The following is a 13,148-nucleotide window of genomic DNA, read 5'->3' as shown; positions in this document are numbered from 1 at the left end:
CTCCTCTGATTAATGGAGCATATCATTTACCGGCCTGTGCAATCTTCAGTGCAGAAGGCGCAATGATGTCACTGCATGGTGCCTGCCAATTGGGGAGCACACAGGCCCGTGAAAGGTAAAGCAGATAGCAGACTGCTCCCTGCTCCACCATTGTGTTCAACCGTATGTGCATCTTCAGAATGCAGATACAGTAGACATTGGGACATACTGCATCCCAATGCGTCGGGATGGTGGGGAGGCAGGAGTCACGTGAGCGGCCACTGCCAGCCCTGCACAATGATTTCCGCACAGGTCACAGAGCATGTCTAGAACACCCTCCCATAGATGTCAAGGAGTCATCGACAATCTACAGGTTCCATGTGACAGCAGCGAGCTCGAAATGTTATACTCGGTGCAGAGGAGCAGTGCGATGGCGGCCTCCATAATCGTGCAGAAAAAAATAAACTCTGAGAATAACAAAAAAAAAATCACTATCTCGTTATAGCATGTAATACATTTTATATATATATATATATAAAGAAAGGAAACAGCAGTACTCTATAGGTATGCCAGGTGCAATTCCCGCAATGGTTCCTGGACCAGAAACAGTCAAGTAAAGCAGCAAAATGAAGGCAGCACTCCGGTCTTCAAGTGAAAAAAGGTGGATACTTTATACACCCAACAGCAGCATTTCAGCTCTCTCAATGGAGCCTTTGTCAAGCTAGTGATAGTAGTGCCCCCAACATATTTAAATCGGGTAAACCTCATCAGTGTTACATAATTGATCATAAATAAATAAACATAATTATACTGTGTAAAACTTGATGCTAAATATTATTTCAATATAATACATGTACATAAAATACAGCGCTATTATATAGTGACCGTGATTACATTAAATAATTTAATTGTGTCCATAATTCTGTGTTAAATCCATAATTACAAGTAATCTACACATAATGTGCATCTGTGCTAATAATGTGTTAATTAAAAAGACAAACCCACGTCAATTCTCACATGTGCCAAACAACTTCAGCGTCCTATGTTGGAGACTGCGTAGGCGCCGGCATGTGTCCCGCGACCGCGAGCGTTCCTCACATCCCGCGCATGCACACCATGTAAAAAGTTTACATGTCAGTCCGTGTGGTAAGTAGCGACGGCGCATGACCAGCGGAACAGGCTGTGGTGTTGTTGTCAGGTGACCATGGCAACAGATATATATAGTAAAGGAGTAATAATAGCTACGGAACCAGAGGATGTCTATAATGGGGCATGCATCAAGCGTCAACTCAGGTGCATATTCTTTTTAATATATTTATTAATGATCTTGTAGAAGGCTTGCATAGTAAAGTATTAATTTTCGCAGATGACACTAAACTGTGTAAAGTAATTAACAATGAAGAGGACAGTATACTACTACAGAGGGATCTGGATAGATTGGAGGCTTGGGCAGATAAGTGGCAGATGAGGTTTAACACTGATAAATGTAAAGTTATGCACATGGGAAGGAATAATGCAAGTCACCCGTACATACTAAATGGTAAAACACTCGGTAACACTGACATGGAAAAGGATCTAGGAATTTTAATAAACAGCAAACTAAGCTGCAAAAAACAGTGTCAGGCAGCTGCTGCCAAGACCAATAAGATAATGGGTTGCATCAAAAGGGGCATAGATTCCCGTGATAGGAACATAGTCCTACCACTTTACAAATCACTAGTCAGACCACACATGGAGTACTGTGTACAGTTCTGGGCTCCTGTGAACAAGGCAGACATAGCAGAGCTGGAGAGGGTTCAGAGGAGGGCAACTAAAGTAATAACTGGAATGGGGCAACTACAGTACCCTGAAAGATTATCAAAATTAGGGTTATTCACTTTAGAAAAAAGATGACTGAGGGGAGATTGAATTACTATGTATAAATATATCAGGGGTCAGTACAGAGATCTCTCCCATCATCTATTTATCCCCAGGACTGTGACGAGGGGACATCCTCTGCGTTTGGAGGAAAGAAGGTTAGTACACAAACATAGAAGAGGATTATTTACGGTAAGAGCAGTGAGACTATGGAACTCTCTGCCTGAGGAGGTGGTGATGGTGAGTACAATAAAGGAATTCAAGAGGGGCCTGGATGTATTTCTGGAGTGTAATAATATTACAGGCTATAGCTACTAGAGAGGGGTCGTTGATCCAGGGAGTTATTCTGATTGCCTGATTGGAGTCAGGAAGGAATTTTTTATTCCCCTAAAGTGGGGAAAATTGGCAGTTTTTTTTTGCCTTCCTCTGGATCAACTTGCAGGATAACAGGCCGATCTGGATGGACAAATGTCTATTTTCGGCCTTATGTACTATGTTACATATAAGTCCCATGGTGATAAGGGATCAGGGGCAAGTCATTGTCCCCGTCCCTAGCCACTACACCCCTGATACCGCACAGACTTTATTGGGGAATAATGCAGGGTCGCAGATGCTCCACACAGGTGGGCCCGTCCCAGGTTTACCAGAACGTGCGCCCCTATGCGGAACAGAGAAGAGGGACATCGAAGACGTCACCCCTCCCCTGCTCCCTCATCCACCAACCTCTACCTCAACTCTGGAATAAAGATGAGAAAAGATGATCTATTGCCACTCCATATCCCTGTTTATACAAATAAAAGGAATATATATTATTATTGTTATTTCTTCAAACCACCCCTATCCGTCTGGTCAAATTAAAATAAATGAAAGAGAAAAAAGGAGAACTCCCCCCACTCCCACATGGGTACTTAACAATCTCACATGGAGGTTTCATGTCGGGCGATGTCTTCACATTCATGACAATGATTTCCATCCAGATATCCTGAAACGTAAAAGAGAAACAGTTAATTGAGGACACAGATCTTAACTTCTACATACAGGCATAGGGCAAAGACCCCACAAGTACATGATCAAACCATTAGGCTTTAAAGTCTGCAAGTGATAAATCCAGTAAAGTTCACGTTGTTTTAGTAAAATTGACCGGTCACCACCCCGTCGTGGCATGGCGACCTGGTCAATGATTCTAAAACGGAAGTCCCTCTCGGTATGTTTAGCTTACTTGTGACTCCACATATGTTGTGTACTTACTGGAATGCCCATGCCATCTCCTCTATGTGGGTGAAACCACGTGGGACGTTAAAACAAGGTTGAATCAACATAGCTACACGATTAGGGAAAATAAACTGAATCTACCAGTGTCTAAACATTTTACGGAAGCTAAACATACCGAGAGGGACTTCCGTTTTAGAATCATTGACCAGGTCGCCATGCAACGACGAGGCGGCGACCGGTCAATTTTACTAAAACAACGTGAACTTTACTGGATTTATCACTTGCAGACCTTAAAGCCTAATGGATTAAATGTTGAATTCAGGGTGGTTTGATCATGTACTTGTGGGGTCTTTGCCCTATGCCTGTATGTATAAGTTAAGATCTGTGTCCTCAATTAACTGTTTCTCTTTTACGTTTCAGGATATCTGGATGGAAATCATTGTCATGAATGTGAAGACATCGCCTGAGATGAAACCTCCATCTGATATTGTTATGTACCCATGTGGGGGGGGGGGGGGGGGGGTTCTCGTTCTTTTTTCTTTTTTTTTCTCTTTCATTTTTTTTAATTTGACCAGACGGATAGGGGTGGTTTGAAGAAATAACAATAATAATATATATTCCTTTTATTTGAATAAACAGGGATATGAAGTGGCAATAGATCATCTTTTCTCATCTTTAATTGGGAGTTGAGGTACAGGTTGGTGGATGAGGGAGCAGGGGAGGGGTGACGTCTTCGATGTCCCTCTTCTCTGTTCCGCATAGGGGCACACGTTCTGGTAAACCTGGGACGGGCCCACCTGTGTGGAGCATCTGCGACCCTGCACTATTCCCCAATAAAGTCTGTGCGGTATCAGGAGTGTAGTGGCTAGGGACGGGGACAATGACTTGCCCCTGATCCCTTATCACCATGGGACTTATATGCACCTGAGTTGACGCTTGATGCATGCCCCATTATAGACATCCTCTGGTTCCGTAGCTATTATTACTCCTTTACTATATATGATATCTGTTGCCATGGTCATCTGACGGCAACAACAACACCGCAGCCTGTTCCGCTGGTCATGCGCCGTCGCTACTTACCACACGGACTGACATGTTCAGTGTGGGCAGACAAAGTTTACATGGTGTGCATGCGCGGGGTGTGAGGAATGCTCCCGGTCGTGGGACACATGCCGGCGCCTGCGCAGGCTCTAACATGGGACGCTGAAGTTGTTTGGCGCATGTGAGGATTCATGACATGGGTTTGTCTACTTTTTAATTAACACATGATTAGCACAGATGCACTTTATGTGTAGATTACATGTAATTATGGATTTAACACAGAATTATGGACACAATGGAATTATTTATTGTAATTACGGTCACTATATAGTAGCGCTGTATTTTATGTACGTGTATTATATTGAAAAAATATTTAGCATCAAGTTTTACACAGTATAATGATGTTTATTTATTTATGATCAATTATGTAACACTGATGAGGTTTACCCGATTTAAATATGTTTGAGAACACTATGTTCACTAGCTTGACAAAGGCTCCATTGAGAGAGCTGAAATGCTGCTGTTGGGTGTATAAAGTATCCACCTTTTTTCACTTGAAGACCGGAGTGCTGCTTTATATATATATGAAGAGAGAGGGAGATAAAAGCAGTAAGCAATAAAAGTAGTAAGTCTTCTACTTCTCCTTAGGATCTCCACAGAGGAATAATACATTACACACTTTGCCTATTGAAATCAATGGGCTGCCTGCGTAATTCTCAGGCATCATGAGCCTTCCAATAAATATTTTCTTTATTTTTCCCTATTTACTACAGTGGGGATACCCCAACATCAAAAACTTAATATAAACTGACAGTTTTTACATCCAGTACTGGTTTTCTATCACAGCGGTACTATGAACATTTGCCAATACCTTTTCCTTTAGTAAAATTAGTGACTGCATTTGCATTGAAGCCGCTTGTTCAGGTTTTCACTCTGTGGTGAGAACAAATTTTGTACCAAACTTTGGCTGTGCGGAAATACTAAATAGAAAAAGAGCAGGAGAACAAGAGCAGGCTCCACCCAGTTGAGCCGAAAATCTGAAGATACCGCAGCCTATACCGGGAGAACGGAGCGGCGCCCAGGGATAATAGTAAGTGCAGGGAGATCCCTGGGCGCTGCTCTCCATGTCAGCATACTTAGTTTAGGTGTTTTATTGTAATGAAAGGTCCTCTTTAATGCAGCGGCACCTGTGCAGTCGCTGCTTCCGCTTTGAATTTAGCTGTGTCCTGCCTCATTTGCAGCGGCTGCGCAGTGTAATTCCAGCTGCTCGACCCATTCACCTAAATGGAATGGAGCAGTTGTAATTACACTGCCACCCTCTTCAAGCGAGATGACACGCCGGTAATTTTGATGCGGAGGCAACCCTCACACGAGTCTAGCTGCCTTACAGCTGATCAGTGGGGATGCCAAGAGGGCATGAATAGCTTTGCGCTGCACAACTCCTCTAATGCCTCATTCACACACCAGTGTTCCGTCACTGATTTCCAAAACCAGGGTTGGAGCCTCCACAGACATAAGATATAAGGGAAAGATCTGCACCTGTTTTGGTCTCAAAATCACTGAAGTAAATCACTGACCAGAACACTGATGTGTGAATGAGGCTTTTCTTTTACACATCAGAGTTCGGTCAGTGATTTGTGAGCCAAAACCAGGGTTGGAGCCTCCACAGACATCTGCACCTGTTATTGGCTCAGGGAAATCACTGACGTGTGAATAAAAGCTAACTGTGGTCCATCTGGGCTTGGAAGTCTATACCAGCAAGGGATCTGGTGTAGATTTCAGATATAATGTACACCAGTTTCCTGGTTTTGTATAACCATAGCATGCTCTGTCTTTTTGACACCTGTTTTCTGGCGGACAGGGAATGATGAATGTCCCCTATGTTTCCCTCTATTAGGCTATTTTCACACTTGCGGCAGAGGAATACGGCAGGCAAAACGTATGCCAACTGATTGCATTTTAAGACTGGTCAGGATCCTGATCCGTCTTACAAATGCATTGCAAGAATGGATCCGTCTGTCCGTTTGTTATACGGACAAACGGATCAGTTTCTTTTTTATTTCTTTTTTATTCTTATATTTTTAATTTTTTTTAAACATTTTTACGCATGCGCAGACCGGAAGGACAGATCCGGCATTCTGGTATTTTGAATGCCGGATCTAATACATTCCTATGGAGAAAAAATACCGCATCCGGCATTCAGGCAAGTCTTCAGTTTTTTTCGCCGGAGATAAAACCGTATCATGCTGCGGTATTATCTTTTGCCTGATCAGTCAAAAAGACTGAACTGAAGACATCCTGATGCATCCTGAACGCATAGGATAATGCTGGAGAAGAAGAACGCAAGTGTGAAAGTGCCCTAAGTGAAGCTGCTTTAGCATTTGTGGCCTGCACGGTGACATTTGTGCTGGACCTAGTTCTCATATTCCCATTTACCTGCACACCTGGCAGTATGGAGAGATCTTTTATATTTGGTGGTAGTGACTGACTCACTGTTGACAATGGGATTTATTCCTTATTTCTGCACTCCTTTGTATTCCTTAGGGTTATCTTCCAGCAAATGTGGAAAGAAGGGATGGTACACTGAAAAGAAAGCAGAAGGAGTATTTTGCCTTCATAGAACAATACTATAACTCCAGGAATGATGAAGCAAATCAAAGTACCTACAGACAGGTAAGTTACATAGGTCTTTTTTAAACCACATTAACTAAGTCCATCAAGTTCAACCAAGGGATAGGTGGGGACGCGAATCCCAGGAAGAAGTGAGACTCGGATATCGATAAGTGTGCTATTTTAGAAGTACAATTAGCATGACATACACAGTGTAGCTACATAGATCCACCTTCTCCAAGAAGCTACCATTCAGACGACCATATCTATTTTGCAGCCCGCAAATTGCCGACCCGCAAAACACGGATTCTGGCTGTGTGACTTCTGCATTTTGAGAAATGGAACGGCCAGCCCTATGATAGAAATGCCTATTCTTGTCCGCAATATCTGCGGACAAGAATAGGATATGTTGTATCTTTTTAGCGGGGCCGCGGAACGAAAGTATGGATGCGGGCAGCACACGCTGTGCGCATCTTTCGCAGTCCCATTGACCAGGATGGGTCCGCATCCTATCTGCAAAATTGCCAAACGGATGTGGACAGAAATCTACAGCTGAATATCTCTCTCTGATGTATGCTGCAGCCAGTATGGAGGTCTACATAAGCTTACAGATGACAAAATTGTGTAGTCTGTAATCAAAGTAAATTGTGCTTAAAGGGAACCTGTCAGCATGTCCGAGGGCATGATGGTGACAGTCACCTTGATTATAGTAACTACTTGTGAAGATGCTGCAGTCATGGTTGAATCGTTGCAGGGAAATGTCAGTGCTGTGAACCAGGAGGCTCAGTCCTCTCCTGCACCCCAGCTCCTGACTGACATCATTCTCTCTGTTACTGTGCATATGGAGAAAGCTGCCGATCAGTGGCTGGGGGGAGAGGGGGAGACATTGGGGAGATTTATCATGTGTTTTGTGCCAGAAAAGCAGCGTTAAAAAGTCTCAAACTGCATGTTTGCGACTTTTTAAATGGGAAATTATTAAAAATAGTCGTAAGTGTTGTCTTTTACGCCAACCTCACCACTGGGCAGGAAGGGGGCATGGCTAGCCACCGCAACAAATTTATCTTCATTTTTGGAAGTTTTATGGCGCAAATGAAGCCAGAAATCTCCGGCGGCTCAGAGCTACCATGGATTTGTGTTTGGCGCACAAACTGCTGGCGAATGCGGTGCAGGGAATATCAAAACCAGCGCAGAAGACTCCTGCTTCACAATGCTGTCATTACACTGAATATTTCAAGCATGACTTCTTCACAAGTATAAGACTCACTGCTAATATCAGGGTGACTGTCTCTACTTTACTATGCCCTCAGATAGGGCAGCATAAGCCTGGTGATATGTACCCTCTTAAAGGGGTATTCCCATCCCAGACAATGGGGGCATATCACTAGGATGTGCCCCCATTGTCTGATAGGTGCGTGTCCCACCTACAACGAGAACCGAGAGGGGAGAGTTATGGCTGAAGTACCCTGGGTTTCCTGTGGTCCGGCCACCACCAAGCGCTGCTCCCATACAAGTGAATGGGAGTGCACAGAGCATGCACAGCCCTTGCTCCCATTCATTTCGGTGGAGCTGACGGAAATAGCTGAGCCAGCACTATCGGCTATTTTCGGCGGCCCCATAGAAATGAATGGAGGGCGGGCAGTGCGCCCTCCACTGCTTTCCCTGCTCCGTTCTCCGTGTAGGTGTGGGTCCCAGAGGTGGGACCCACACCTATCAGCTAGCGATATGCCCCCATAACCCTTTTACGTTTTGTTAATAATATAGATCTTTTTTTTTTTTTTTTTTTTACATTTTCAATATTTTGGTAAAATTCAGGTTAGGCTGTGTTCACACCACTTTCGGTGGACATGTTCAGCATATGCACTGGAAATGCACCTACGCCGGTAGACTCAACGGAGGCCCAAAAAGTCTTGTTTTGCCTTTGTCGGGGTGGTATGCACAGCCATAGCTTTTTATCTCTTACTTTATAGCAAAAGGCAGCATTTGCCGCACTGTGGACTTTTTTAGTTTTGGAACAGTAGCTCTTATAATCTTGTGACATGACATTGCAAGCAGAGGTTTTCCGCTTTTCAGTAACAAGAACCCCGCTGTTCATGTAAACTAATTGGTCAGATGCAGCTCATAAATGATACAATTCAAGACATTGAGCCCATTATTACGTCCCTTAGCTAATGTAGTCGTGTGCAGGGTTTACTGTTTCAATGTAAGCATATTCTTCAAAGGACTGCGCTCGCCCTTCAAATATTTCTCATCTGTTAGACACTAGTCAACAGAGGACTTGTAAATATGCAAATATATTACAGCAGTATAAATGGAAAGCACGGGCGTGCCTTGTTGTCTAAATGAATTGTTAATGCAATATGCGGTTGAGGATTTATTGTGAAAATGGAATTGTGTGCATGTGTGATGTTACCGTTCAAACCCTGCTGTTTTTGTGCTTGCAGATTCATATAGATATTCCTAGAATGAGTCCAGAGACCCTGATTCTTCAGCCAGTCGTTACTGAGGTAAGTTCTGCAACATTTCACTCCGTTTAGGTGGTCACAGTCTATTCATATACCAAATGCACGGGTGTTCCTTCTCTGTATTCTTGGTGACTAGGCATCATATTGTTCCTTTTCCTCTAGATCAGACGTGCCCAACCTGCAGCCCTCCAGCTGTTGCAAATCTACAACTACCAGCATGGTGGGAGTTGTTGTTTTACAACAGCTGGAGGGCCACAGGTTGAGCATCCCTGCTCCAGATCAGGTATGGTCCACTCTGCTGTCCTGAATAACAGGTAGCGACCACACAGCTTGTGTGTATTAAATGATATATATGATGTAGTTATACATCCCGAAAGTCATTGATGGGTGACTTTAAAAAGAAAGGGAACCTCTCCCATCTTTTATGCTGTCCTCATTAAAGGGGTTTTCCAGCCATATATATTGATGACCTAGCCTCAGGATAGGTCATCAGCATCTGATCGGTGGTGTTCTGTGTGAGGGCTTCTACTACGGGTCGTCTCCTGTGGAGTGGCGGCATAGTGTGATTACAAGTCTTCGCTCTGTTCAAGTGAATGGAGCGAGTACTTGTATTACACTGCACTTCCTGTAATGAAGAGGAAGCCGCCTCCTATTCAAACAGCTGATCGGCAGGGGTGTCAGTTGTTGGACCTCCACCAATCAGATATTGAGGACCTATCATGATTATGGGTCAATACTATATCTGGCCAAACTCCAGCGTAATTTGAAATCTTGTTTTACTTTTTATTGAATAGATATTGCGGCTTCAATGTAGTAACGTTTCACATAGCTGTATGAGGGCTTATTTTTTTTTTTTTACATCACCATATTCTGACACCCATAACGTTTCTATACTTGTCTACGTGTCTGCTAAGCTGTTTAGGGGCTCATTTTTTGCGGGACACTGTGTAGTTTTTATTTATACCATTTTTGAGTGTGCTTGACTTTTTGATCACATTTTATTACATAGTTTTGGGTAAGAAAAGTTATGAAAAAATGGCAAATCGGCCATTTTTACCCTTTTTCCTGTTACGCCATTTGCCGTATTGGAATTTTTTTTTTCTATTTTAATAGTATGGGCGTTTTTGGTCAAGATGATACCCATGATGTTTATATTTATTATTATTTAGGTATTTATTTTGAATTTTTTTTTATGATGATTTTGAAGCTCATATATGAGCCTATAAATAATGTTTTTTAATTTTAGATTTTGTTCTATCAGGGATTTTTAAAATGAGATTTACACTAGAAATTGCTAATTTCTTATCCTGGCCTATCATCTGGTGGCCAAAATAAGAATTGCAGCGTGAACACTTAAAGCCTCGTCAGCAAGGCTTACAGTGTTACTACCGATGCCCACATTGGCCGCATGGGGCATCGGTAGGAAGAGCGAGTTTCTGTGTTTTTGCGCATTTAGATGCTGTGATCTCACTTGATCACGGAATCTAAAGCCTTTTATTACCGCAATCGGCATTATTGATGGTCACGTTTTATAATAAAGTAATATTTACGTATTTTCATTTTCTTAATTCCCGGAGAACCCTTTTAAGAGGGTTATCCCATGACTAAAGTAAAAAATTGAAAACCAGTCTATATGTAGTACATGACAATCTCTTTCTAACACAGTTAGAACATTCCCTGTACCTCACATGGATCCAGAGATCGTGCAGCATCTATAGATAGTGTACTGTGATGGGCTTCTTCTTGTATATGATCTTTTTAACCAGCCATATGCATAAACCTAGATTTTTGCTGACATCTATCTCTCCACAGTAAACATGCATGTGCAGATTGCCTAGACGGAAGGCGATAAGGAACTGCCAGTCTCCCCATGTGGATTCTGTCTTGCCTATTACCTTGTTTTCCCTGATTGCAGATGTAAGGGCAGAAAAAGGCTGCCCCATACATATTAGATTGTCCATGGGATGAGCCTACAGTTATCTGATCTACATGGCCAGCTTTAGTGTATCCCCTGAAAATGTAATGGAAATCTGCACAAAATCACCTAAAGCCTACAGTGTACACATAAGAACACTCAGCCGTTGGAGGTCATCTGCAGACCAATATAGAAACGTACGCCAATGCCGTATCCCATGTTCGTTATTGCCTTTAAAGTCATTATCTGTGTGCCTTCATCCTAGTTGATATCTCACATTTTGCACCTCTTGGTTGTGCAGTTTGATAGGCGTCTCTACAATATTAATAGAGGCACAATGCAAATAATAATCAGCAGTCACACTTCACACAAGAGAGCGCTTACCCAAAATATGTATCGCTGCCTACTAAAATGCATTTTATTTCTTTTCCCTCATGATTGACAGATACATCAGCTTTTGTCATGGTTGATCAGAGGTCTAACCAATCTTTCTATTGAAATATGCGTGTATTTTATTATCCTGTATTTCTTGTGATGGAGAAATGATGGGCTTCTTCTCATACATAATAGTCTGGGATAACTTCTTCATATTACAGTCTATTATTTTTGCCATTAATACTGCATCTAATTTGATATTTATACCAGATAATACATATACAGATAAATAAGCCTTTTTATGTCCCTTTTCTGAAATGTCATTTACTAAAATGGTAAATGGGTTATAGTGAGATTTGTAACGGCATACAAGGGAATGCTCCAAACTCCCGAACGGAACCTCACTAATAGCTGCTAGCAGACGAATAGGAAATGCACCCAAGCGGCTTACACTCCTAGCAATCAGTCTCTCACAGCATACAGTGAATCCCCCCAAGAACGAGATGAGGCTCCGTGTTGAGGGTCAAGCAGTGGTCACGCAGAGCTGTGTGTTTATTGATGTTATATAACATTGTTACACACTAGTACCACCCACAGGGTTTTGTAAAAACAACCAATAAACACGTACAATACAGTAAAACACTCCCACACAAAATTCTCCCCTCTGCCTGTGATACAATTACCTTACACAATGGGTTGATGTAATTATCGCAGGCAGGAGAATACACAATGTCTTCTGTCCTGGAGACAACCGAGGAGTAATTCAATTATCTCTCAGGACAAAGGGAAATCGCCAATACACACGTGGAGACAATAGGACAGACATCACTACTCAAATATACAATGTCCCACCCATTACAGTACACATAGACATTTAACATATCCCAAAATGGCACGAATTAGACCGGGGGTTCAAAAGTTAGTAAAAGTCCTTTGTGAACAAAGGAAGCATGGTTTTTTTTTCTGCCCAGAACCAGTTTTTACAGAGTTAGGCTGTGTGAGATAATTGGCTTAACTGGGTGTGGTAAGCCAACTAGGTACAGGAAATACCTCTATTCAAAACGGCAAAACTACACAAAAATACATAACTCCTATCAAACTGAACAGAACCACCACATTCAACTTATCCCCAGATGGCTTGGATCTGAGCGCTCAATATATCCGAACAGCGCTCAGAAGCCACAAACACAGTCAAATCGCCATGGGGTTTTAGTTTAGCATGGGCTTATGAGAGGGCCCATAATCCTGGGGCAAGAGGCTGGCAACCAGGCCCCTCCAAAACCCAGTGGCGAGGTTAGTTTCACCACAATATTTATCTCGGGTATGGTCCCAGTCAGTGTATAAGTTAATGTGAAATCTGATGGCATAGGCCAGGGCTCGTCAAATCGCAGGCGCCAGGTCGCCATGGCGATCAGGAATTTGGTCCTGGCGCTTGGGTATTTGTCAGCCCATTTTCAAAGGTGCCTGGGCGACGGGTGCGGAGTGCCGGAGGGGGGCCCGTTCTGTCCGGAGGCAGCAGGAGTGGAGATGAGCGCTTACATTGTGGAAGCGCCCATCTCCATATTAATCTGTATCGCCGTCCTCAGGACGGTGCATGGGAGAGCCGTCTCCCTTGCCCGTTCCTCTGATAGGATACAGGCACTAGGCCTGTATCCTATCAGAGGCCGGTACAGGCGGCGCGATGACTTCATCGCGCC

The 13,148-nt window shown here is 43.0% G+C and overlaps 1 protein-coding gene across 2 annotated transcripts in view; it reads left to right on the top strand.

The window, feature by feature from the left end:
* The window catches only part of TBC1D22A (TBC1 domain family member 22A), a 741,029-nt gene that overhangs the window by 200,706 nt on the left and 527,175 nt on the right, over positions 1-13,148 (top strand). For both annotated transcript variants that reach the window (XM_040412231.1, XM_040412223.1), the window contains 2 exons: positions 6,634-6,762; positions 9,141-9,203. In XM_040412231.1, the coding sequence (XP_040268165.1) occupies positions 6,634-6,762; positions 9,141-9,203 (192 nt within the window). The remainder of the gene's footprint in view (positions 1-6,633; positions 6,763-9,140; positions 9,204-13,148) is intronic.

The sequence above is a fragment of the Bufo bufo genome, chromosome 1, assembly GCF_905171765.1.
Source record: "Bufo bufo chromosome 1, aBufBuf1.1, whole genome shotgun sequence".
In the NCBI taxonomy this organism is placed as follows: domain Eukaryota; kingdom Metazoa; phylum Chordata; class Amphibia; order Anura; family Bufonidae; genus Bufo; species Bufo bufo.
This window is presented reverse-complemented; position numbering and strand designations above follow the sequence as displayed.